Genomic DNA, 25,300 nt, shown 5'->3' with positions numbered 1-25,300 from the left:
CTGTGTTTTCCCCTCCAGTTCACAGTGATACACCTGCCAACCTGAAACTTTCGTTCCAGTTGGTAGAAAATCAAGCAGAACAGGTATGTTTTCTCCCCCTTGTCGTCTGTCCCCAGGACAAGAGCTGCCCGCGTGGCCGGCGCCCACCTCCCGCCTAAGGCCCCGAGTGTCCTGTGCTCACCGGTTCTCAACCACTTCGGAAAGTGACGCTTTGAGCAAAGAGGGGAAGAAGGACCATCGGAGACACATAACACACATGCTGTGGACCACGTGCACATATTTTTATTTGGTTTTTAAATCACTTATATCCCTTAGAAACACAAAAAACTCTGAGGATAGAAGAATACATCCACCTGGGGTTCTCTTCAACGAGGGACCCGGGAGGACACCTCCGGGGGCTCTGGGTCTGCAGGGGTCAGCAGCGCCGGTGCTCTGGGGCGGCTCGTTCCCGAGACCATCACCGGGAACAGCGCCGAGGACGGGCAGGCGCTGGCCCGGGAGCCTTCGTAAACCACACCCAGGCCTGAGCTAGGGCCTGCACAGCAGCAGAATGGTCAGGGCTGTCAGGTCAGGCTGGGGCCACCGCAGCCACGAGGGCACAGACAGACGACGGCCTCGGTGGAGTCACAGCCCCAGCGAGGGGCGAGTCATGCACGGGGGCACGCAGGAGACGTGCCAGCTCCGAGACGTCACCTGGGCGCCCTCTCACCTGACGGGCTGAACACTGGCCAGCCCTGGACGGCAGGGACATCACTTTTATGGAGTTTGAGGCCCAGGCAGGGGTCCGAGGGAACAGAACCTTCCCGACGCCGGAAGCAGCAGCCCGTGATTCCGAGGGCGGGATCTCGGGGAATGGCCTGGGCCGGGAGTGAGGAAGGGGACGCAGCAGTCCAGGGCCTTCCCTACAACAGCCCTGAGAAGCGGCCACTGGCCCTAGCTGTGCCCCGCGGCCTCTCCACCGCGACCCACCACGTCAGAGCAGCTCACCGCCCCATGCTCCCGCAGCCACCTCACCCGTCACCGGGGAGACGGCATGGGTCTGCCTGTAGCACTGTCGCCAGGAGCTGCCGCCAGGGACAGAAAGACGCCGGGGGCAGCCCCGCTCACCGGCAGCCACAGCTTCAGACGCAGAGGCGGCGCACGCGGTGGGGTTCCCGGCCTCACTTCCCCTTCTCCTTCCTCTTGCCCCTCCGCTGGCCGGTCAGCTGGTCCAGCTTCTTGTCCAGCCTCCTCTGCAGCTGGGCCCTCTTGGCAGGGTCCAGGGACCTGTCCTTGGTCCCGCTGCCGGCGTAGGGGACCCCTTCCTGGCTGATCCTCTGCCGCGCATGGGCGCGAGCCCTCTCCCCACAGCCGTGGGTCTGGGGGACACAAGAGGCAGTGCTGTGCTGGGGCGGAGGAAGAGGCCCCCAGTTCCGCCATCGCAGAGCTCGGGGGTCAGGAAGCCCCAGCACCGACCTCGGAGGGGCTCCCGGGGGTCGGGGGCGGGCAGGGTCCACACCCTCACAGGGCTGGCAGCTAGAGCCCAAAACCCTTCCTGCAGCCCTGCCCAGACCCTCCTCCGAGCAGACCTCCCTGGCAGGGTGATGTCAATCTGCTTGGCGGTGACACACGCACAGGCCCACAGTTTTACGTGGGTCACACACACACGCACAGGCCCAGTCTGTATGTGGGTGACACACACACATGCATAGGCCCAGTTTGAAAGTGGGTCACACACACACACGCACAGGCCCCCAGTCTGTAGGTGGGTGACACACGCACAGGCCCACAGTTTGTATGTGGGTGACACGCACACGCACAGGCCCACAGTCTGTACGTGGGTGACACACACACAGGCCCACAGTTTGTATGGGGGTGACACGCACACGCACACAGGCCCACAGTTTGTATGCGGGTTACACCCACACGCACAGGCCCACAGTCTGTACGTGGGTGACACACACACAGGCCCACAGTTTGTATGTGGGTGACACACCCACACGCACAGGCCCACAGTCTGTATGTGGGTGACACACGCACAGGCCCACAGTTTGTATGCAGGTTACACACACACGCACAGGTCCACAGTCTGTATGTGGGGCACACACACACACAGAGGCCCAGTCTATATGGGGTGCATACACCCAGGATCTGCGTCCTGGAGACAAAGCCCTGCCGCCCTCCCCACTGCCCAAGCCCGAGGGTCCACGTACCTCGGGCAGGTGGTGGCTGAGGCAGTAACGGCGGCTGCAGTGCTGACAGAGCTGGCCCAGGGTTACGACGCTGGCTGTGCACTTGGCGAGGCCGCAAGTGTTGTCAGCCTTGATGGCGGCCGAGACCAGGGCGTCAAAGTCCTCCCCGGCGGGCAGGTCTATGGCCATGGGTCCTAAGGGGAGAAAGGTGTCACCCGAACAGGCAAGGAGAAAGAAGTCGGACCGGAGCTCTCCCGCTGGGCCCACATCTGCCCCATCGGGCAGCCGCGCCCGGCCTCCTGCTTTCGGGGCCGCAGCGCGTGAGCAGACGCACCATCGAGCTGGGTCCCTCCCTGAACCGACGACCACTCACACCAGGCAGTGAAGGCATGAGTCTCCAGAAAGGGCTGGCCGTGCAGGGAGCAGGCCTGCACAAAGTTCATGTGAGAATGTTCCTTACCTCGTTAAGTATAAAAACCCCGAACTACCACGCCTCCAGGGTGATGGTCAGATGAACCCCTGCACGTTCACCGGCCAGGGCTAATGAAACCTTAACGTTCGTAACCAGGTGTGTGAAAATCTTTTAAAGTTGTAGGAAAACGCTCAGAAGAGGAAGAGAGACACAATTATAATATGGTCGTAATTCTGTAATTACACCATAATTCTGGCTGCTTGAAGAAGCGTTTCAAACCCCGAGCAGTGCCAGCAGCCGTGAAATGGGGTGATGTCTCCCCAGGGCGCTCGGTCCTCAAGTGGCCATGCCCCACACCTTCCTCTGGAAGGAAGCCCAGTTCCTCCAGTCATGCCTTCCTGGCCCCCGTCCTCCATGGCAGTTATATGTTCTCAGTGGGGTTTAAACAGGAGTGAAGCATCTCCTTCCCCCATCAGAGTGTCAGCTCCCACAGGGCGGAGGTGGCGTCCGTCTCGCTCACTAGCGCAAGGCTTGGCACACGGAGGTCGCTCACTAAATGCCATGGAGTGAGTCCAGACGGACCCTCAGGTGCAGGGAGCTGCCCTGAAAGCTGAGAATCATGCTTATGCAGCTTTGCGCACAGGCATCAAGGACACGGGGAACGGGACCGCCTTCGCGGTCTTGCCAAGAGGGGAGCGGCTGTAACAGAGCTCACCTAGGCGTCTACAGAAAATCCAGACCCTGGACCTTCAATCTCAGTACGAGACGGGGGTGCAGAGTAAACAGGCCCCGGGCGCCCCAGCAGAGGGCCAGCACAGCCCGGGATGCGACAGCGGAGTGCGCGGCCCTGCCTGGGACCCCGCGAGTCCGTGAAAGGAGCGCCGTTGCCGCAGCAGGGCGCTGCAGCTGCCCCTCCGTTCCCAGGGGCCCCAGGCCCACCCCGGCTGCTACTCCAGGCCCTTCACCTGCAGTAGAAGCTCTGAGGGCTCCCTACCTGCCGGGCCCTAGGCGAGGCCCCGGGCACACAAAGGACACTGTGACTAGCACGGCCCTCAGGGAACTCAGACCACACCAACTGAAACTGGGCAGAAAATGCAGGATTAGGGCAGGGGCACCACCGGGAAGGGGTCCTGATTCTTTCGAGGGTGGCAGGTGGGTCTGCAGTGGGGCAAACTCCCCAGCAGAGGGGACACCACGCCTGTGTTCTCGCGAGCCGACCAGCTTACCTTCTGCTTCTTTCTTCTTTTTCTTTTCTGGTAACCTCCGCGGCCCGGAGCCCGTGGCCCGCTGCTCCAGCTGGCTCCCCGCCCTCTGCAGTCTGTCCAGGTGCAGCACCTTCAGGTCCGGCTGGCCCTGGCTGCTCTGCTCCCCGATGGCGGGCTCTGTCTGCGCAGGGCTGGGGGGCTCTGGACACAGAGGGGCTTTGCTGCCAGGCCCTGCCGGGGTTGCTGGAGCCGCAGGGGCCGCTGGGACCCTCTTGCTCACGGTGATGAACCGTTCCTTCCCCTCCCCGGCACTTTCGTGCCTCAGCCCGTACTCTTCCGCAATCTGATGGACCCACATCCTGTCTTGCGAATCCAGCGAGGCAGGGAACTCCAGCTGCGTCTTCTCACTCGCTATGAACTCCGTTATCACAGCCCCGAATTGCTCTGCGCCACCTCTGCTCCTGGCCCCCTCCCGGCCGCCTCCGTTCAGGCTGGGCTGAGGCTGGGCCTCGGAGGACAAAGGCGCCGTGCCCGGCTTCTTCCGACCCAGCGCGGCCCCCGTGGGCTGCCCGCTCCCGGGAGCCCTCCTGGCCGTCGCGGCAGAGCCGCGGGTCTTCGCGCCGGCCTGGCCAGGGCCCTGGGCACCCTCACGGGAGTAGTTTTCAGGGACGATGTCGTCGAGATACTCAAAGGCTGTGCGCACCTCCCCGTGCTCTGTGAAGTAGTCCACCAGCGTCTTCAGGAAGGCGTGGCTGCTGACGGTGTGGGAATCGCAGACCACGGCCACGTGCCGCCGGGCGCGGGTGACGGCCACATTGACGCGCCGGTTCTCGGCGAGGAAGCCAACCTCACCTGCACACGAACCGGGAGGGGGCGCAGGGAGCAGGGACTAAGGGCTAGGAAGGCAGGCCTCCCCCCATCAGCGACCGTCACCCGAGAAGGACCACGCGGCTCCGTCCACCCCCACAGCCAGGGGCCCCGTCACTCAGCACCCACCCCTCAGCCCCCAGCCACCGTCTAGGACGGTCCCACGGTCCCACCTGGAGTTTTGGCAGCTACCAGACTGCCGCTCATTCCCAAGTCGGTACAAAGTCCTCTCCCTAAGCCCAGACCCAGGACACAGCCCAGGGCTGCAGCTGCGGTCTCGACACACAAGGGAAAGCGCCAGGGACATTCCAGTGTGTTCTTCCCCCGCCTCAGCTTATCCCCTCCTCTTATCTGTTGCCAACCTCGTACTGGAAACGACTCACAGAGCCCGTTAACTAACAACTGTTTCTGGGTACAGTTTTCTTACCAGATGGCACATCCACGCGCCCTGGCCGCAGAAGCCATGCCCTGAGGCTAAACTGGCCTGGAGGCCAGGAGACAAGCTCTGGGCTCTTGGGGCCCCCTCTGCAGCAGCGTCCCGGTGTCCCCAGCCACCCCACTCGGCTTGCGGGACCCTAGTTCCCCGAGCAGGGATCGACCCTGGGCCCTGGGCAGTGAAAGCGCCAAGGCCTAACCACTGGACCACCAGGGAAGTCCCGGCTCTGCACCTTTCCTGTTGGATCTGACGAAGGACAGGATCACAGCCTCCTTCTCTCGGCCCTGGAAGCCGTCGACAGACTTAATCTCGAGCTCCGGGTGCCTGTGCGTGAGGCTCTGTCTGAGCAGGTCCACCTGAAACACCAAGCGAGGCCACATATCACAGCCCAGGTCGGGCCGGCCTGGACGCGCTGCCGCTCAGCCCGGCGGAGGCCTGGCCCTGCAGAGCTGCCAGGCCCCAGGGAGGCCCCGCAGGAGCCTCGGGGAGAAGGCTTCCAAGCACCGCTCTTCCCACGGGCGTGCGCACGACAGACCAAGATAGCACACAAACGTGGCAGCTGTGACCCACACCCCAGCGCTGACATGCGTGCCACCATCTCGCTTGGCTCAGACATCCCCACGTGTGACGCCTCCAAACCGGGATGGCAACTGATCAGCGGGCCTCAGAATGCTTTGAAGCAGGTACGTTTTTCCTACCAAAGCAGGCAGGCTTTGCTTCACGGAGCACAGGGGCACTGAGAGGGGAAACGGCAGAAAAGCCCAAGAGAAGGCAGCAGACGTCGGTTGTGTCTGCTGGTCCCGACCCACCGCCTTCTCCAGGCGACAGCCGCGCCCCCGACCTTCCTTCAGGCAGCCTCCGGGGCCGCGCCAGCCCCGTGGTGTCCCACGAGCCGGAAGGCCGACCCCGGGAGGGGCGAAGACCCCTCAACCCAGCGGCTCAGGGACGGGACAACCTGAGCCGGACCGATAAGACTCAAAGCTGAGACTCCCGTGGGAAATGCCATAAAGAGACAGGCAGCGCCCCCGGGACCACCTTGGAAGGACGACTTCGTGCTGAGGCTGCCTGGCCCCCGAGGGCAGGCCTGAAAACGCAGCCGACACAGCAAACCAGCGAGAGCCCAGGATGGGGCAGGGGATGGCATGGCAGGGGGGAAACACGGACAGGTGGACGGAGGCCGTTGCTGAGGTCATTTGAGCCCTGGATCCAGGCAGGATGTGGTCAGTTCCACCCTGGGGCTTTCATCCTCTGGCCCCTCTGGGGCGGCAAGTCGCCCCGACACACAGGAGACAGCGGAGCCCCACACCTGCAGGTTGTACGGCGTGATGATGGCGATGTCGCCGGCCTGGACACCGGCGTCCACCAGCGCCTGGACATGCAGACTGACAAGGCGCACTTCACCTGGAGGGAAACGGACGACTCTTCAGCACGAGGCGGGGCGCACCTTGGACGCCTGTCACCAACGCCTGTTTTTTAAGCACTTTTCCGTCTGTGACGACAGGCTGGTCTCACACTGGGCCTGACTCCTGCAAGCCAACAACCTGGGGCAGAGGGGCCACCAGGCCCAGCAAACAGCGCACAGGACCCACAGCTGACGGGAGCCTCCTCTTAGTGGAAGAACGGCCGTGCGACCCATTGACTGGCAGCCCTGTGAGTGAGCCAGGGTCGCGTCCCAAGGCCGCGCCAGGCCACTCGGTTCTGAACAAGGACACAGGACGCGGCCTGGGCCCACCCGCTCCCTTGACTCGGGGACACCCACCCGTCGAGAACTCGACCTCCCAGGGCGTCTGGCTCAGGACCGCCGCCCCAGGGAGCGCCACTCGCTCCGCCCCTCTCTGACGTGGGCTCCGCCCCTCTCTGACGCGGGCAGCTGAGAGGGGCTTCGATCTTTAAGGAGCAGCCCAGGGCCGTTTTGGGCCTCTGCAGGCAGGCTCACCAGGGTTCCCTTTAGACTGCTCATCCTCGTCCTCCAGCTCAAACAGCCCGCAGCCGGCCGTGTCCAGCAGCAGCAGGGGGACGCCCGTCTCCTCCGTGGCAGCCACTCCCGGGAGATCCCTGCACACAGGTGAGACTGAATGCACGAGGCCCCGGCGACAGAGCGGCGCTGGGGTCCCAGGAACAGAAGCCCCGCTGCCCTTCTCCCCCAGCCGCCCCTCTCCCCCGACAGGACAACGGGCGGTGCAGAGAGCAAGGGACCTCAGACTGCAGGAGCCCAACCCAGCTCTCCAGGGCAAGATGCAGAAATCCAGTCTCAGAGGCGACTTTCACTCTCAGATCTTTGTGGAACGTGGTTCCGGTGACACAGGGGACGGGGGTGTAGCCGAGTCACTCACCGCAGGAGGTGCCCGGCCACGGAAGGGTGGGTCGTGAGCTGTCCATGGTACAGGGCCTCCGAGGCCCAGCGCGCGATGGCCTGGTGCATGCGGTACTGCACGCTCAGCATGCGTACCGACCTGGCGCCATGCCCTTCCGCCAGGCGCTCCATCAGGCTCAGTGACAGCCCCGCCAGTGCGGCCCTGCCCCAAGGAGAGGACAAGGAAGGAGGGCCTGAGTCCTGAGTCCAGCCTAAACCAGGGGCCGGGGAGGAAAGCAGTCCTCAAACCTCAGCACGCAACCCACGCCCCACTTCTGACCTAGAACTAAGGGTGCGGCCCCTCAGAGGTGCCCACATCCTAATCCTGGGACCTGCAAGCATGTGACCTCAGTGACAAAGGGGAGGAGCAGAGATGGGAGATGATCCCGGGTCATCCGGGAGGGCCCATGTCATCGCAAGGGCCTCCTAAGAGGGAGGCAGAAGGGTCAGCATCAGAGAAGGCGACGTGACAAGAGAGCCCTGAAGATGCTGCAGAGCCGGCTCTGAAGACGGAGGAGGGGTCACAGGTAAGGCAGGCAGGTGGCTCCAGAAGCCAGGAGAGGCAAACGCCCGGATTCTCCCCCCGGAGCCTCCAGAAGGAACCAGCCCCGCCCACACCTTGATCTCAAGCCGCAGAGACTGATTTTGGACCTCCAGAACTGTAAGATAATAAAGCCCCGTTGCTTGAGTTCGTGGTAATTTGTTACAGCAGCTGAAGGGAACTAACACAGACAAGTTTTTGAAAATTCCAACACACTCCGGCCGTAAGGAGTCCACTACTAACAACAGCAGTAGCTGACGGTTGCTGGGTGCTTCCCACGCACCAGGCACTGCTCTGGGCACTTTACACCGATTAACTCCTCATCCTCACACAACCTGAGCCGGTTACGGGTACGCTTCCCTTGTTCCACACGAGGAGAGTGAGACCAGCCCGAGGCCGCCCAGCCAGCGAGCCGCAGAGCCAGGACCAGGCCAGGCGGCCGGGCTCCAGAGCCTCCTCTCACCACGGAGGGAAAGTGCCCAGTGTAACCCAGGCATCCGTCCTCCCTCCGTAACTGACCAGGCCTCTGCAGTTAATGCTGTTAAATAAAGGTACCGACCAAAAGCAGCGCCAAGGACAGGAGGGGTGAGGTGACTCCCAGCCCCAACCACAAACCCAGAACCACCCAGCACGACCCCACAGACAGACTTCCCCCCAAATCACCCTGCTTTCTCCACAGACACCATACGGTGCCCCCTCCCCGAGCCCACACCGTCCACCCAGAGACCCGCTTCCCAGGACCCCCCGGGCCTCCTCCGGAACCAGCTGCTGAATCGACGTCCCCGAGGCCCCGCTTCTGGAGAGCGTCCGAGCCCCTCCCCACGCGCACGCCCGCTCCCACCAGGACGATCTTCCAAACCACGTTCCCCCGTCTCCCACTCTATTCACCCCATGCTCTGCGCCCTCACTCTGAAGCCCCCGGCCGGACGCCCCTTCCTGGGGGACCCTGACCTGCACACCCCTCAGCTCCAGGGTCGCCACTCCCCTCCTGCGAGCTCCACCGACGGCCTCCCTCGCACGGACTGGAGGAGACCCTCGTCTCCAACAGCAGCAGCAGGGAGAGGTCTGCTCGTCTCCTGATCTCGCGGGGGCCTCAGCCTCTGGGAGCCACCCCTGGACCTGGGCGTGGGAGCTGGCCCGGAAGAGGCCAGTTAGCTCAGGGACGCCAAGTGCCAGGCCTCGTCCCCAGGCCTCACAGGCCTCACACTGCCGCTGGGAAGTAAACGATGGACTGACACACCATCGCCAGGAGTGCCGAGTGCTGACAAAGCCAGGCGAGCGAGCCGTCAACGGGGATGACAGAGAAGTGAATGAAGGGCGGTCGGGACCCGACACCCGTGGAGGAGGGACGGAGGGGCCAGCGTGGCCGGAGCCCTGGGGGTCTGCGGACAGGGTGAAGAGGCCCGGTGGCGGCAGCAGGCCGCACCCAGGAAGCAGTCACACCACCAGGGACTGACTGCTGCGTCCCTACAGTGGCAGGAGTGCAGTCCCCTTAGCCACCCCTCGTGTCCTCAGCAGAAGGACGTGCCTGCAGATGAGGGCCAATGAGCCAGAGCCAGTCACACTCTCCCGGGACCCCTGCGCGAGCACGCACCCCCGCCTGCGCCCCGTTAGAGGACGTCAACTCGACAGGCAGGGACCGAGCACATGCCCGGTTCTGGGGCCACAAGGATGGACACCACTCGACCCCCGACCTCAGGGAGCACACGTCTGACCGAGCTGCCGTCTGAACGAGCAAGTACGGGAGCCCACGGAGGACGGCACCCCGGCGGGATGAGAAACACCACTGCTCTCGGAGCTGCTGCCCGGGCGGCCTCACAGTGTGACCACCCAGCTCACGCCGGAGCCCGCACGCCCAGAGAAGGACCTGAGCTCAGGGCTCCCGCTCCCGCTCTCGCTCTGCTTCGCCCGGGGCACCTTTTACAGCCACCCCCGAGAGTGAAGCCCGGGAAAAGCCAGTGGCCTCGGCGCCAACCAACTCATAAATGACAGGTTTGCTAGCCGCTCTCTAGTGACCTGGGCTGGACGGCTGCCCCTCCCCTGCTGGCCGCGTCCCCTCTTCTGGGATCTGTGAGTCATACAGCTTGAGACCCTACTTCCTCTGTGCGGTATAACTGAAACCGCGCCTCCGATCGGGGGACCCCAGGCTTTTCCCTCCGCCAAAGTGGGGGCTCAGATGCCCAGGGAGCCACCTGCCCACCGCACATCCTTAAGTCAGCACATCGGCCAGGCTTCCCAGCACCTCCAGGACCTCCGGCTGAGCCCGGGGCTTCTGGGCTGGGCTTCGAGGGATAGACACAGGGGTGGCAGCTGAGGGGCGGAGGGGCCTTACTTGTGAGAGAAGATGGTGGGGGGCAGCTGTCTGTGGTCTCCGGCCAGGACGCATTTCCTGGCCTTCAGCAGGGGGATCCAGCAGCTGGCCTCCAGGGCCTGGGCACACTCGTCAATGACCACCATGTCGAAGTGGCCGTCTGGCAGCAGCTTCAAGGGGCCGTCTGAAGAGGCACCTGGTCGAAATCAGAACCGTAAGCCTTTACAGGATGCACCGGCTGTGTCATCCTAGCTGCAGTCACCCCAAAAGAGCCACCAACAAGCCACTGTTTCATCATCTAGTCTTGTATTAAGGCTCGTGTAATATGATTGCACCTTGGAATAAAACCTGGGAAGGACGTTCCGGAGCTCACGGTTCCAGCCCACTCCACGTGTAAGTGTGAAGCAGTGCGCCCCTGGTCACGGCCACTCCAACGTTTCATTCACCAAAATCAATCACCGCTTTGGGGCTGGGACCCCAAATCCTTGGAAGGCTGTCTTAATTCTAAATGTAATTTCTGTATTGTTTTCTGAATTTAGAATTTACTTAATTCTCTTCTTAGGTGTCCTCTTGAACACACAGAAAATGAACTGCTGGGCGTTCACCCAGGGAAAAACCCCTACGTACCAGCAACACAGAACCACCGCACCAGTGCCTCCTCCATGGAACACAGAGCCGTACAGTGGAATGAGGTCCAGTGTGGGCGAGACCCGGGGCCCGCGCCCACGCTCACAAACAGCGGTGAGGCCTTGGGCAAGCCACCCGACCCCAGCGCCTCACCTACAAACAGACTGTTACACACACCACATACTAATTGAGCACGGATGTGTCAAATAACACATACTGGTTGCCCAAATACATATATAAAAATGTAGCACACGTGTTAAATAATACGTATCAAGTGCCTGCCACAAGATGAGAGGCTTTAACATACGCTACAAATGTGAGTTCTTGCCCTTTTCCCCTAGATTAATGACGCTACGATGTATATTATCTTATGATTAAGACCTACATCTCGATAACTTTCCTGAGCCCGACTTTTCAGAGACGGTTAGCGAGTCTGTCTGCAGAGAAGGCAGAATTTGGACGGGGCTTTGGATAGCTAAGAGCTGTGCCTGGATTATGGCTGTGATTTCACGTTGCAGAGGGAAGCGCTTCTAGGAATCTCATTCCAGTTCCCCAGTCTAACCAGGAGGGACCTAAAAGGCCACATGCTGACCTTGCACGGAGGGGCAGCTGTGATTTCCAGCGGGTGCTGCACTGAAGCCAGTCAGAGAAGAACGTGAGCAGAATCGGCTGGATAAGGGCCTCTGAAAACTCCCTCCACCACCAAAGCAACGAGAACACTGGCAGAACTGGCAGAACCGACTCTTTCAGAACTCCAGAAATCAATCAAAAGCTTACAGCAATCCAGGAGTGTCTGCTCCGAAAACTGACTAACTCTGGGCAAGCAGAGCGGGCTCTGTGGCATTCCTGGGCACAGGCGCCGCTCCCAGTTCTGTGCTGGCCCTGAAACCAATGGCCTGCATTCACAATGAAGAGCAGCGGCCTGCCCCACTGGGGACAGAACTCCTTCGAAGCCCTGCCCCCAGAGAACTGTCACTGTCAGACTTGCTGCTGGTTCCCCGGAAGGTCCCACTCGCAAGACTGTCTTTATTTGACCTGACTTGGAGCTCGCCCTGTGCAAACAGCCCCTCCCCAGGGGGTGTCAGTGGGAAACAACCAGAGGCCACTGTTGCACACGAGTGCTCTCGGAGGCTGAGGATAACAGCTGGCGCAAAGCAGGATGACCAGAAGCTTTGAAGGAAAACCTGGGGAGTGAGATGTCCGTGGGCTCTGAAAGCTCCGACACGTGGCCGAGAACCTAGAAGCCACACTCGTGTAAGGGCTATGTGCACACTCGGGAAAGACCAGAGGAGGCCCTACGCACTCACCTCTGGCTCACCTTGGGGCTCTGCGCCCACAGGAGGTGAGGGTGAGGGACGTCTGAGAATGACGTCCCGCCAAATAGAGACTATCGATAAAGACACAGAAATTATTAAAAAAAAAAAAAGTCTGCAGTTGAAAAGTACAATAAGTGTTATTCACTGGAAGGGCTAAACAGCAGATCTGAACAGGCAGAAGAATCAGGAAACAGGCCAACTGAACTACCCAGTCTGAGGAACAGAAAGAACAAAGAATGAATCCCATGACCAGCACCTTGAAGACCATCAAGTACACCAACGTGTGCATAATAGGAGCCCTAGAAGGAAAGGAGAGCAAGAAAGGGGCCAAGAGAATATTGGAAAAAATAATGGCTGAAAACTTCCCAAATCTGATGGAAAACAATGCACACGTCCAGGGGACTCAACAAATCCACGTGGTTAACCCGAAGGGAGCACACCGAGACTTTTACCACAGTCAAGCTGCCGAGAGACAAAGAAGGAACAGCAGGAGAGAAGCAACCTGTCACATACAAGGGATCCTCAGTAAGACTAACCCTGTGTTCTCAGCAGAAACCAGAGAGGCCGAGAGGCAGGGGGTGACACAGTCAAACAACTAAAAGGAAAAGGCTGCCAACCGAGAACTCTATCTCTAAAAACAGAGTCACTCGAAAACAGAGGAGAAAAAAGATAATCCCAGGTAGAGAAAAGCTGAGACCTGCCCTTCAAGAAATACTAAAGGGAGTCCTTCAGGGTGACATGAAGAACCCTAGACAGTAACTCAAATCCACACCAAGAAGCAAAGAGCACCAACAGAGGCAACTACATAGGTAAGTACAAAAGACAGTATGAGAGCATTTTTGTAATTCTGGTTTTGTCCTATCTGATTTAAAAGGCAACTGAGTGAAACAATAATTACAAAGTCAATCAGAACCCAGACTCCATTCTTTAGAGTAGCCCCCATGAGAGGCTGTGTCAGACAGACCCTAAGGCAACCCCCTCCTTGACCCTGGCCTCCCGGTATTCACACTCCGTGGAATACCCTCCCCTTAAGCGTGGGCCAGACCCGTGCCTTGCTTCTGGCCAAAGGAATATAGCAAAGATGATGGGGTGTCACGTCATGGTAACATTACAGAAGACTGTAACCCATCTTGCTACAAGACTCTCTCACTTGCTGGCTTTTAAGAACCAAGCGGCCACATTAGAAAGGCCTAAAGCAGCTAAGTGTGGTCTCCAGCTGAAGTGGCTATCTTCATACCAAAGTAGACTTCAAAAAAAGAACATACTAGGGATACAGAAGGTCATTTCATAATGATAAATTGGTTAATAAAGAAAACATGACATTTACGCCCCAAGTAAAAGAGCTACAAAGGCCACAGGGAAAACACTGACAGAACTCCAAGGAGAAATAAACGAATGCATAGTGACAGATGATTTCAACACCCCTCGCTCAGAGACAGGACACACAGACAGAAAATCAGGAAGATACAGACTTGAACGACAGTCATCAACCATCATGAAACACTGACAAAACCAGACAGCCCATTCTTTTCCAGTGTACGTGGAACATTCACAGAGACCACGTTCTGGACCATAAGATAAGTCTCAATGAAATGATTCAAGTCGTACATACTACGTCCTCTGTCCACATGGAATTAAATTAGAAATCAATGACAGGAAGCTATCTGGAAAACCTCCAAATATTTGGAAAGAAAATGACACACTTCTAAATCATCATGGGTCAAAAACAGAAATTAAAAGGGAAATGAGACAATATTTCACAATGAATGAAAATGAAAACCAATACATCTGAATTTATGGGATGCCGTGAAAACAGTACTTGGGGAAACATTTATAACACTAAATGCCTATAGTATAGAACACAACGGGTCTCAAATCAATACAAATCATTGACCTCCGCTTCCAGCTGAAGAAAACAGAAACTGAAGAGCAAACTAGACCCAAGTGAGCAGGAAGAGGGAAATAATAGGAACCAATGCCGAGATCAGTGAAACAGGAAACAGAAAAATAACATAGAAAACTGGTGACACCAAAAGCCAGTGCTCTGAGGTGATCAATAGATTAATAACCCTCCTGCCAGAAGATCAGGGAAAAAAGAGAGGATACAAATTACCAACATCAGGAACAAAAGAGGTGACTTTGTTACTGACGCTACAGACCTTTTTTAAATAAGGGGTTATTATGAACAACTTAATGTCTAGGGATTGCACAACTTAGATTAAATGGGCAAATTCCTTGAAAGACACAAGCTCACTCACGAAGAGACACCCTGAATATCCTATATCAATTAAAGAAGTTGAATTTGCAGTTAAAAACCTCCCTACAGGGAGTCCCCTTCCCTGGCAGTTCAGTGGTTAAGACTCGGCACTTCCACTGCCATGGTCCAGGTTCAGTCCCTGGTTGGGGAACTAAAATCCCACCAGCATGCAGTGTGGCCAAAAAAAAAAAAGAAAAAACCTCCCTACAGAGAAAACTGCAGGCCCAGAAGGGCTGGAATTGGTGTGTTCTACCCAATTTTAAAGACAATTCTACCAAACTCTTCCAGAAAACCAAGGAAGAGGGCACACTCCCAGCCCTCTTCGAAGCCACACGGGGTGGAGGCCCGTCCCCTCACCTGTGTTTGTTGCGAGGACCACGTTGGCCGCCACCAGGCTCTCCAGCATGGCTGCTTCCTCCCTCTCCTTCAGCTCCTTCCTTAACACCTTGATTTCATTTCGAAAATTACTTTTCTCTCTTTTATTCCGGGTCTCTTTGCTTTTTGCCTGTAAAGAAAAGCAAAGAAAACATCATAATTCTGGCTCGACTTTGCACTTATTTTAGCTCCTTTTAATTCACCAAATGCTTTTACTTATCATCAATTGGTCCACTTATGTAAGTCCCTTCAAAGGCGCTAAAAAGTCAAAAGTCTTTCTTGAAGGAGCAACAGATCCACACAGGTGACATCCTGACTGGCCTTAGAGCCACTGTCACCTCCACAGGGAGAGGGAGGAAGCAGTGGTTAACCGGCACAGTGGTTAAGAATCCGCCTGCCAATGCTGGGGACACGGGTTCGAGTCCTGGTCCAGGAAGATCCCACGTGCTGCGGAGCAACTAAGCCTGTGCGCCACAACTACTGAGCCTACACTCTAGAGCCCACGTGCCACAACTACTGAGCCCGCGTGCCACAACTACTGAGCCCACGAGCCACAACTACTGAAGCCCGCACACCTAGAGCCCATGCTCTGCAACAAGAGAAGCCACCACAATGAGAAGCCCACGCACCGCAACGAAGAGCAGCCCCCGCTCGCCACAACTAGAGAAAGCCCGCGCACAGCAACAAAAACCCAACACAGCCAAAAATAAATAAATTTATTAAATAATTTATTGAAAAAGGAAAATGAAATCATCCACATGTGTGACGGCGCGAATCACATCACTGCAAATTCCTACAGCGCCTTTAACCTTGAGTAACATGCGTGTGTCCTGGTCTCTGCCCCTGGGGTTCCCACTATTCCACAGGTCCGTGGGGAAGGCTGAGTCTCTGCACCAGTCCCCGACACAAGGAGAGAAATGTGAGGCAGTGAGACAGGCTGGCGGTGAGCAAATACAGGGCAGGACACGCGATTAAGGGAACTGGGGGCGGACGTGTAAACTAGAGAACCAAAGAGCTCGAAAGTTCTGAACTGCACGAGAAAACTCCATCTCAGATTAACCTATCACCTACCTAGTTCTCTTTCACAAGGATTACACCATGTTTTATATTAATGGACTAGAAATTTAGGGAGGATGCATATTTTCTGAATTTTTATTTTCAGGCTGCTTTTTTTTTGCTGGTCGATATTATCCAGCCAACATGCCAGACATAGGGAATCCTTAAGAGGAATATTTTCTGCAAGACAATTGCTCCCCTCTTCATGAAACTATCTTGAAGACAGGTGAGTCTGTTCGGTGCTGAGCACAGGTCCCTACCAAAAATGGGCAGTCCCAACGTTCAAGGTAAGTACGTGAATCGGCAAAGGCCAGAGAAAAGCAAGAGGATGCAGTGCACTCCCGGCAGACTGCAGATCACGAAACCACACGCAGAGCGGACACCGGCTGAGAGCTACTCACCAAGACCTGGTCCATGTCCTTCCTGATGTCAGCCACAATCCGGGTGCCATCACCCCGCGCCAAGACCGCGTCCAGGGAATGTTGCTGGACAGACTCCAGGAGCCGTGCAGGGTGCCCGAGGCGCAGGAGCCTCTGCTTCCACTGGGCCAGCTGCTCGACCAGGTTGTCCACGGCGATGTTAGAAGGGGCGCAGCACAGAACCTGGGGAAGCACAGCGTAAACTCGGGCTTGGTGATTTCTTTTTTAACGAAATCACTTAAGTTTCTATTAAGCAAATGGAAAGTCCGAAAGTTAAAGAGAGGAGGGTGGAACGTGCGCAACCAGTAACGTTACGGTGTAAACGTCCGGCTGTAAGGACGGATGCAGACAGTCTGCAGGACATGAGTTACTGGAAACTGACACAACATCTGGATACTAGATCTCGGGTCTTAAGAACCCGTTAGGCTCCAAAGGACCAGAAAGGATGCCCGGCAACTGGAAGGAAAGGCCTCAAAGTGCCCTGAGATAATCAGGGCTGGGACACCCGTCTCATCACCCATCAAGTCACTTTATCATCTGACAAAGCGGAATGGGGAAAAACCTTTCTGAACAGGCTCAATCTTGCTTCCAGAACTGCAGTCTGGCTCTTAGGAGGGGGTAGAGCGGGAAGGAGAGGCAGAGAGGAGAGTCCCCACCCCATCTAGGAGGCCAAAGGCGGTTTGCACCAAAGCATGAACACAGGTGTCTCCTGTTTCACTGTTTCCTGAAACAGAGGCACCCAATTAAACCATCAAATCTGCTCCCTGCCAGTAAGTCGTCTTTCACCAGCTTTTCTTGGTAAACATCTTGCCAAGACAGTCATTTGCAGGAGACCATTGGACGTGGCCTTGTAGCCAACATGGATCTCCCTGCAGGAGCAGGGGCTCTGGGGAGAGTGTCGCCAGAGTCTGAGTCATGGCTCTGCCACCCACTGTGGAGGGACGGGGCCCGAGATCATGGAGTCCCCGCACCTGGGGCTTCTGTGAGGATTAAACGGGCGAACTCTGGATAGACTGAGAAACGTGCCTCGTTCGTAAGAAGCACCCAGGAAATGTCAACCTACAAATGTGGACCATATTGCTCTAATTCTTATCCTTATCCAACGTTTACAACCCAGAAAGGTTTTCTAAAAAGCTTTCCATGTGCTCAGAATCCACGATGACTCGTGTTGGTACAGATGAGGATGAAAGATCCTTTCTCAACCATTAAAAATCTAAGTGAACAACAATACACGATATCACATTCCACATCTCGGAAACGGTAACCTGCACTCTGCACAACTCACCAGACCACCTGATCAACCAAAACACTTCTGTCTCCGGGAACTGGCTGCACGGCCTCCTCCTGAACGGCACAGACAGTCCCTGGTCACCTGTACGCCCGGCATGCCCAGCAGGGGTCTGAGCACAGAGCGTGGGTGCTGAGCAGACGCGGCTCCTAGACTGTGGCCTGGCCGACAGTAACCCAGACCTCACCACCCCAGACCAACAGTCCCAAGCGCTGTCAGAGACTGAAAAGGGCCCAGCCCAGTGCTCAGTCAGTAAACACTCAGGAACATTGCCGACCGAGTCCCCCAGAGCCCAGGCTGGGGCCCTGCTGGGCACCTGCGAGCGTGGCAGACCGGAGTGAGGGGTGCCGGCGGGGACACGGTGCCCACTGCCCACCTTTGAGCCCTGTTTCACAGCTTGGAGAATGATTTCAACCACAGTGGTGGTCTTCCCGGTGCCGGGAGGCCCATGGATGATGGCGAGTTCCTTCTGGGACAGCGCGAACCAGACCGCTTCCTGCTGGGAGGCGTCCAGAGTGCCGTTGTAGAAAGTAAGGGAGGCTGCGGAACAAGCGACAGTGAGGACCCAGCTCCCAGTCACCCGGCGCTCCCCGCCCCTGACCCCGCGTGTGCCGACAGAAATACGGGCTGTAACGGGGAGAAAGCCGGCCCTCCCCAGGGGTCGGCCAGTCAACACAAAATCAACCTGCTGTTTTCCTGGACCAGGAATCTGCAGACTGTGGCCCGCAGGCCAAGCCCAGCCGGCCGCCTGCTCGGTGAGGCAGGTGTCCCGGGACACTGTCCCCAGCAGCCCGCCGCCGCACCGGCCGGCACAGCCTACAATGTTTACCATCTGTCCCTTTATTGAAAAAGTCTGCCAACTCATGCTCCAGAATAACAGCTTCTTGTAAAGTAAATGTTTCTGGGAACAGATTCATTTCTACCATGGTGGCCCTTTTTAAGCGCCCGTAAAACGATGAAAACAAACAAGAATTATGAGCAGATCCAGGACCACGTTTCTGTTCTGAATCTTCCATGGCCGATTCTAATGACCTGCTTCGTAAGCTCCGTGCTCTGAGAGCAGGTGCCGCTGCATCCAGCCTCGCACCTGCAGCCTCCGCCCCGCGGTGCCCGCAGCAGAGAAGAGCGCACTGACCCCCACGGGCATAGGGCGCCGACCCGGAGGTTAAGACGGAAACAGACTCGGAGAGGGCAACGGAGCATCCGACCCAGAGCTCCTGCGTGTTCCCTTCTCCCCTGGACGCTGGCTACAAGCAGGGCACATCGTGTTCCTTGAAACACAGCAAAAACAAGGCTAGTTCCCTTCCCAGCTCATAGTAGCCTCTCGGTAAACAGTTGGCAGAAATAAAGTCTTATTGAAATGTGAGTGCTTTTGGAATCTGAGAAGGTACAAAGCAGCCCTGAGCTAAGAGCCAACACACCGCCAGGGTACGAGCACCAGCGTGACGGGAAAAGGGTGTGGGGCGGCCCTTGTGTGAGAATGACTGAAGCTATACTGTAAAAACCGGCCAAGTCCAACAGCTACAGGGTGGTTCAGTGACGGGCAGCTGCCTGGTGAGGTGATAAACTCCTCTCAAAATGAGCTTCTCCAAGACACTGAAGGAGATGAGAAATCGCACAGACCACCGTGAGAACAGTCGGGTGTGTGTGTGTGTGTGTGTGTGTGTGTGTGTGTACATGGACACATGCGTGTGTCTGTATGTAAGTCAGACTGTTCTATGTGGAGGTGGAAAAACAACTAGAAGAATACGTATCAGTGAGGCTCACTGTAAGTGGCAGGTTTTCGAGTGATTTCTTTCCCTCATTTATATGCTTCTTTATTTCCAAACGTTCTATGACTAATACACGGCACTCTTACAATTAGAAATAAACTGTCTTCAATTTACAGGATACTGAGAAAATAATCAAATGCACTTAGAACTGAGACTTTTCAAACTATAAAAAAATGCGCTCGAGCATGAGGCATGATGCGTCATCCTCTGTTCTCACGGGGCACTGGGCTAGAAGAAACACCTCGCATTTCAAAACAAAAATATTCAATATTTAGATATATTAGAAAGAACTTCATTAAAAAAAATGGAATGAACTACTTCTTTGACGCCGTGTATAGGAAAGAGACTTAGTTCTAGCAAGTCACACAAAGAAACTTATAAAAAGACACTAAGGTAGATTTCTTCTCACTGTACATTCTCAAACTCTTGCTAAAATGGCCCAGGGTCTCACTGTTCGAGATCCTGTCCACGGTGATTTCAACCAGAAAAGGAAAACCACAAGCTCTTACGTATCTCACTGGCAGGGCTGGGGTCTGATCCGCCGAAGAGGACCTCTGTGAGCGAGGCGGCGGGGCCAGAATGATACTTCTTTAGGGTAATCAGAGTTCTGCCAAAGGAGAAAATGAAAATTAGGAGCTTAGTGAAAACCAGCAATTAACCCAGCGCCCGAGGCTCCACGCGACGCTGCTGCCCGCCACCTCCCATGAGGGGCACGCGACCGACCCCAGACGGATGTGCCTGCCCTCTTCTGCCCAGCAGGAGGGAGGTGTGTTTAAGGAAAACGTCACATGTGACTTCCAGTCACACACACTTACTTTTTCAGTCGCTTATAAGTGATGTCGTTGGCAAGTTTTAACAGCCTGTAGGAATGCTCTCGGTCCAAACTCAACTGGAAATCATGGGACTCGTCAAAGGCCACGGTGACCAACTGCTGGGTGATCCGGGTCAGGATCCCAGTGGCCAGCTGACTGTCTTCCTCATACAGACCCACTATGTCACCTACAGAAGCAAAGACCAGTTACATAAACGCTAAACAATGTTAAACGTGAATTACTTCATATAACAAATTCCAGCATATTTCAAACGCTGTATCTGTTACTTTCATTAGAAATGAAATCAGTAAAAAAAAATACTTTTAACTAACATCATATGTGAAAATTTACTGGAGCTCAATGAGCTGTTTAAAACAAACATGACAGTCAATAAAATATTTAAAGTCTTCCTCTGTGCCCAGCACTGTTCTGGGTGCTGGTCTATATTAGGAATAAAACACGGTCCCTGAGCTCACGTTAGGGAGGAGAGGAACAAATACGAAAACCTACCAGGGGTCAGAGCCAAGGGCTTTAGTTAAGATGAAGTGCAGGGGCTTCCCTGGTGGTACAGTGGTTAAGAATCCACCTGCCAATGCAGGGGACACGGGTTTGAGCCCTGGTCCGGGAAGATCCCACATGCCACGGAGCAGCTGGGCCCGTGTGCCACAACTACTGAGCCTGCGCTCTAGAGTCCGTGAGCCACAACTACTGAAGCCCATGCGTCACAACTGCTGAAGCCCGCACGCCTTATAGCCAGCGCTCCGCAGCAAGAGAAGCCACCGCAATGAGAAGCACGTGCGCCACAACGAAGAGCAGCCCCCGCTCGCCGCAGCTAGAGAAAGCCCGCGCGCAGCAACAGAGACCCAATGCAGCCCAAAACAAATAAAATAAATGTACTAAAAAAAAAAAAGATGAAGTGCAGCAGAGGGTGGAGAGGGACGAGGGTGCCATTGCAGTGTGGGAAGGGCCTCTCTGAGGGGTGACCCGTAAGCAGGGTGGGCCCTGGAAACAGTGGGGGCCATGAGCTCACCTGGGGGAGAACATTCCAGGTGGAAAGGGAACACTGATGAAGGAGGGAGAGGGTGGTTTGTTGCCCACTCAGCTGGGCCGCCCCACTCCTGCGACAGCTGTTTGGTGATTCACCCATCACCAGGCGAGTCTGAGAGGCTTCCCCTCATGCCGGGACGAAGCACACGACCCACACCCGAGCCAATCAGGGCTTCACGAGCCCCCTCGCCAGTGACTGGCTCGGGGATGGACAAGGGACCAAATCAGAGCCCCTGAGATGTGGTGAGACTTCTCCACAGGGTGCCCTCACCCTTCCCAGCTGGACCAGAAACTGGAGAGGACGTGAGGGCTGAAGCTGCTATCACTTGGCGCCTGAGAAGGAAGCCAACCCAGGAGAGGGCGGAGCCGAAACACGGAGTGGAACTAAGCCCAGGTGACCTCCTCTGAGCCGTGCAGCCACCTTCCAGCTATCACAAACCATGCGCCCCCCTCCTGTTCCAGCCCATCTGGCTCGGGGTTTCTGTCACTTGAACACAGACAGTTCTGACCAAACAAGAATCCACGCTGAGATGCAGCCAGGGCCTCCCACATACTCACAGCCCATTTATTCCGAGTCAGAGTACGTGTCACACGTCAACCAAGCATGAGGCGTATTCTTAGTCCTAGCTGTTTTCCTTCTAGGCAATGAGTTTCATCTGCACCTTGAATCTTTTCTGTCTCCCGCCCCAACTTTTAAAGACAAAGAGCAGGTGGCAGCAGTGCCCCTGGGCCCGAGGTCTGGTTCTGTGCACGGGGACCTCCGTGAGGCTGAGTGCAGGCGACCCCGTCCCGACTGTGACTTCCCCACCGGCTGCCCTGAGTAGGGTCCCACATTGCAGAATTCACACCTCTCAGCTACAGAGCCTTAAAACTGCTCTTCAGGAGACGAAAAACTAACAACCCCACCTACGTTTGATCGGAAGCCGAAGCAACACATCAGACTTTCAGCTCCATACTCTTTCACATAAACAGCTGACTTCCTGTTTATCAGCTATTCATCAACCTCTCAGGCCATTCACTCCGCAACACTTACTAACTGAACACATACTATTCCTTTGGTTTTCAGAGTTTACAAACGCCCTGCACATTCAGTCCCACCCACTCATCCTGATGGCGAGGCCGAAAGCTCAACTATAATCCCCTTGGTTCTGTTCTTCAGAGGACATGTGACTGACCCTCGGCCACTTAACAGCAAAGTGTAAGATCTGACTCCAAACCAGCAGCTTCCCCTCCTCCTACCTGTCTCCAAACCCAGCCCGTATTCCAACAGTTGTGGGGCAAGCGTCTAGAAAATCGAAATATGAAACCAACAAACTCTGTCACCACCAAAACAAGGCAGAGAGACTTTTCTAATAGAAATGCAGTGCTCGGCAGTGTTGCTCTCTCCCAGCTTCCAGCTCTGATCAAAAACACGAATCCCAGGTGTGAGCTTAAGAAGCTTCTTCTAACTGCCCCTCCTTTCCAGCAGAGCTGCCACAAGTTTAGCCAAAGTATCCTTGGCACGAGGAAGGCCTGGGAATACACAACTACACACGTTGAACCATCTGGACCAGGGCTACTCAAGAGACATGTGAGAGTCATGTGTAATTTTACATTTTCTAGCAGCCATATTAAAAAACCAAAAGAAACAGGTAAATTTAATCACGTTTTACTTAACCCAATACATGAAAAATATTATCATTTCAAGATATAATCAGTTTTCAAAGAAATTACTCTTGATATTCTAAATTTTTTGCACTAAATCTCATGCGTATTTTACACCAGCAGCGATCACTAGCCCTATTTCGAGCGTTCAATAACCCACGTGGCTAGTGGCTGCCAGTCTGGGCAGTGCTGCTCTAAACTACCAAAAAGCCTCGTAACTGCTGAAGTTCTAAGTGAGAGCTTTCCATTACAATGCTTTATTCCCCAACTGGTCGTATGTGACCTGGTCTTTACAACCCACATCTGAAGACAGCAATACTCAAAGTCCACCTATGTCAAAAATGCACAGACCGGAAATAAAGCTGTTACTGGGAAGCACAGCTGCAGACATGCATCTCCTGGGCTCAAAGGTGACCAGCAACCGTCCGTACAGCCCGGTCCGCTGGCTGGATACCTGCAGCTTCAGCAAGCAGACGCCTCGGCTCTGGAGTTCTTTCAGAGAGACATTTTCCTGCCAGGACCTGGGAGACACCCAATGTTGAGACTTCAGTATTTGTATTTTACCAGTTTTTACTTCCAACCGTGCAGGAAGAACAGATGGAGATCTCTGCACAGGCACAAAGGGTGACCAGGGAAACTCCAAACCTGCCCCCTCTCAAACCTGCCCCCCCCATAGCCCCAGCGCGATCTGTGCCCTCCTCCCAGCTTCCCAAGACAGAACCTTCGCTCATCTTCACCTTCTGTCCTGCGTCCTGTGTGTCACTGAGTCCCACCAGGCCCCTCCCATTTGTACCCAGAATCCACCCCTGCCTCATCCTCGCCGCCACAGCTTTGGTTCAAGCCCACATCACTGGCCGTCTCTGGACTAAACTGAGCTTCCTAACTTCCTTATCTCTGGGTTCTCCCCAGCCAATCCCAGCAGCAACATCCAACAGATCCCCCTAAGATGAAAATCTATTTACCTCCCTGACCTGCTTAACTGCGCCGAGGCCCATCCTCTGCACAGGAATATAATACAAGCTTCTCCACAAGGCCCTTCCCAATCTGGCCCCCGCCTATCTTCCCATGGGTGCTTACTCTGTACTCTGAACCGTGCTGAGCACTTGACTTAGAGATCATTGTGTTCCCACCTCACTGGTGTGCTGTGAGAATGATCTCATTTTACAGATGAGGTAACTAAGGCTGCAAAGTCATCCAGCCATAAATCACGGAGCTGGGATCCCACTGACGTCGACAGGACTGCAAATGCTCTTAACCATCACGATCAAAAACCTCTAAAACAAATCCTCTCCACTTGGGTAGCACAACGGTTGAGTGCAAACTCTGGGATCAGCCTGCCTGCACTCAAATCCTGGCTCGACCTGTGTTACCTGGGGCACATGACTTAACCTCTGTCTCAGCCTCCTTAGACATAAAACGAGAATTACAGTAACCAACTTCGCAGAGTTGACGTAAGGTTTAAAGGGGCTGATGTATGTGGGGTGCTTTTACAGGCCTCAGTGTCATCTCTCAAAGTTTCAGCCCTACGGAAACAAGCCTGGCTTTCTCAGGGCTCCACCCTCGCCTGCAGGGCTGCCCTTCCTCCCCACATCTCTTCCAGGAATATCCTCCCCCGCCTCCACCTGAACCCCTATTTTTCTGCAAGCTGAGCTCAGGCACCACCTCCTCCAGGAAGCCAGCCTCAACCTAAGGCTCCCCAGGGTCAGCTGTCCACCCTCCTGCTCCCACAGCACTTTGCCTGCACACACGGGTCAGCATCTATCACGCTGGGAGGGAACTGTTTCCGCTCCCACCTGCCCCTTCCGCTCAAACCCAGCCGCCAGGGGACCATCAGTGACTCTATCTCGAACTCGGGGCCTGGCACGGAACAGGCGCAAACACTGACAGAGGGGACGATGACGGAAGAGGGCTGAGAACACTTTGGGGATGGAAATGGGGAGAGAGGCAGCACCTACGAGGCAAAGTTGAGAGGAGGACTTCAGGAGGAGAACAGACCCTTCCTAAGGGTCCCCCAAACGGAACGGGCTGTCCCGGGGGAGTGAAGAGGCTTCCATTTCTGTGGGAAGCCGAGCCCCTTCACAGCCGCGATCCGGACTCGAGGAGTCAGGAGGGCAAATCCCGACCCCCAGGAGGGAGGTCCGCCCGAGGTCTGAGCTGAGAGAGTAGGGGGGCCTAGGGGAACCGCCGGACCGAACCCGAGGCCCGGGCCGGCGGCCGTACCTGCGCTCCTCGACCTCCGCGTCCCTCTCGAGCTCCAGCAGGTCCAACTGCTTGGCCACGAAGCTCTCCACAGCCGCCGACGCCATGGCCGCAGTCCGGCCTGGGCCCGGAGCAGCCGAGGTCCCGAGCCGCCGAGTTCCGGCTGCCGCGAGGGGCGGTGCTCCCGGCCGG

At 56.1% G+C, this 25,300-nt stretch overlaps 1 protein-coding gene across 2 annotated transcripts; it reads right to left on the bottom strand.

Moving 5' to 3' along the window:
* Positions 1-262: 262 nt before the first annotated feature.
* On the bottom strand, positions 263-25,288 carry IGHMBP2 (immunoglobulin mu DNA binding protein 2). Of its 2 annotated transcripts, XM_032639553.1 has the most exons (15): positions 25,130-25,288; positions 23,261-23,430; positions 20,222-20,405; positions 19,916-20,013; positions 18,011-18,174; positions 16,329-16,529; positions 14,854-15,001; positions 10,318-10,492; positions 7,425-7,607; positions 7,028-7,146; positions 6,398-6,492; positions 5,324-5,447; positions 3,810-4,640; positions 2,193-2,365; positions 263-1,358 (listed from the first exon to the last, which is right to left on the bottom strand). In XM_032639553.1, exons 1-15 carry the CDS (start codon positions 25,213-25,215, stop codon positions 1,161-1,163), a joined length of 2,949 nt encoding a protein of 982 aa, XP_032495444.1. In that variant the 5' UTR covers positions 25,216-25,288; the 3' UTR covers positions 263-1,160. The 2 variants fall into 2 exon arrangements, 1 of the variants encoding a protein (XP_032495444.1); XR_004351039.1 differs by lacking the exon at positions 263-1,358 and having other exon boundaries at positions 2,235-2,365; positions 2,632-4,640.
* Positions 25,289-25,300: the final 12 nt, after the last annotated feature.

The sequence above is a fragment of the Phocoena sinus genome, chromosome 8 (assembly GCF_008692025.1).
Source record: "Phocoena sinus isolate mPhoSin1 chromosome 8, mPhoSin1.pri, whole genome shotgun sequence".
NCBI lineage: Eukaryota > Metazoa > Chordata > Mammalia > Artiodactyla > Phocoenidae > Phocoena > Phocoena sinus.
This window is presented reverse-complemented; position numbering and strand designations above follow the sequence as displayed.

Coding starts and splice junctions, on each gene's coding strand:
- IGHMBP2 (XM_032639553.1), bottom strand. CDS start 25,215: ATGGCGTCGGCGGCTGTGGAGAGCTTCGTGGCCAAGCAGTTGGACCTG. Junction 10,493..14,853: donor GGTCCTCGCAACAAACACAG/GTGAGGGGACGG, acceptor GATTTCGACCAG/GTGCCTCTTCAGACGGCCCC. Junction 7,147..7,424: donor GTGGCCGGGCACCTCCTGCG/GTGAGTGACTCG, acceptor ACCTGTGTGCAG/GGATCTCCCGGGAGTGGCTG.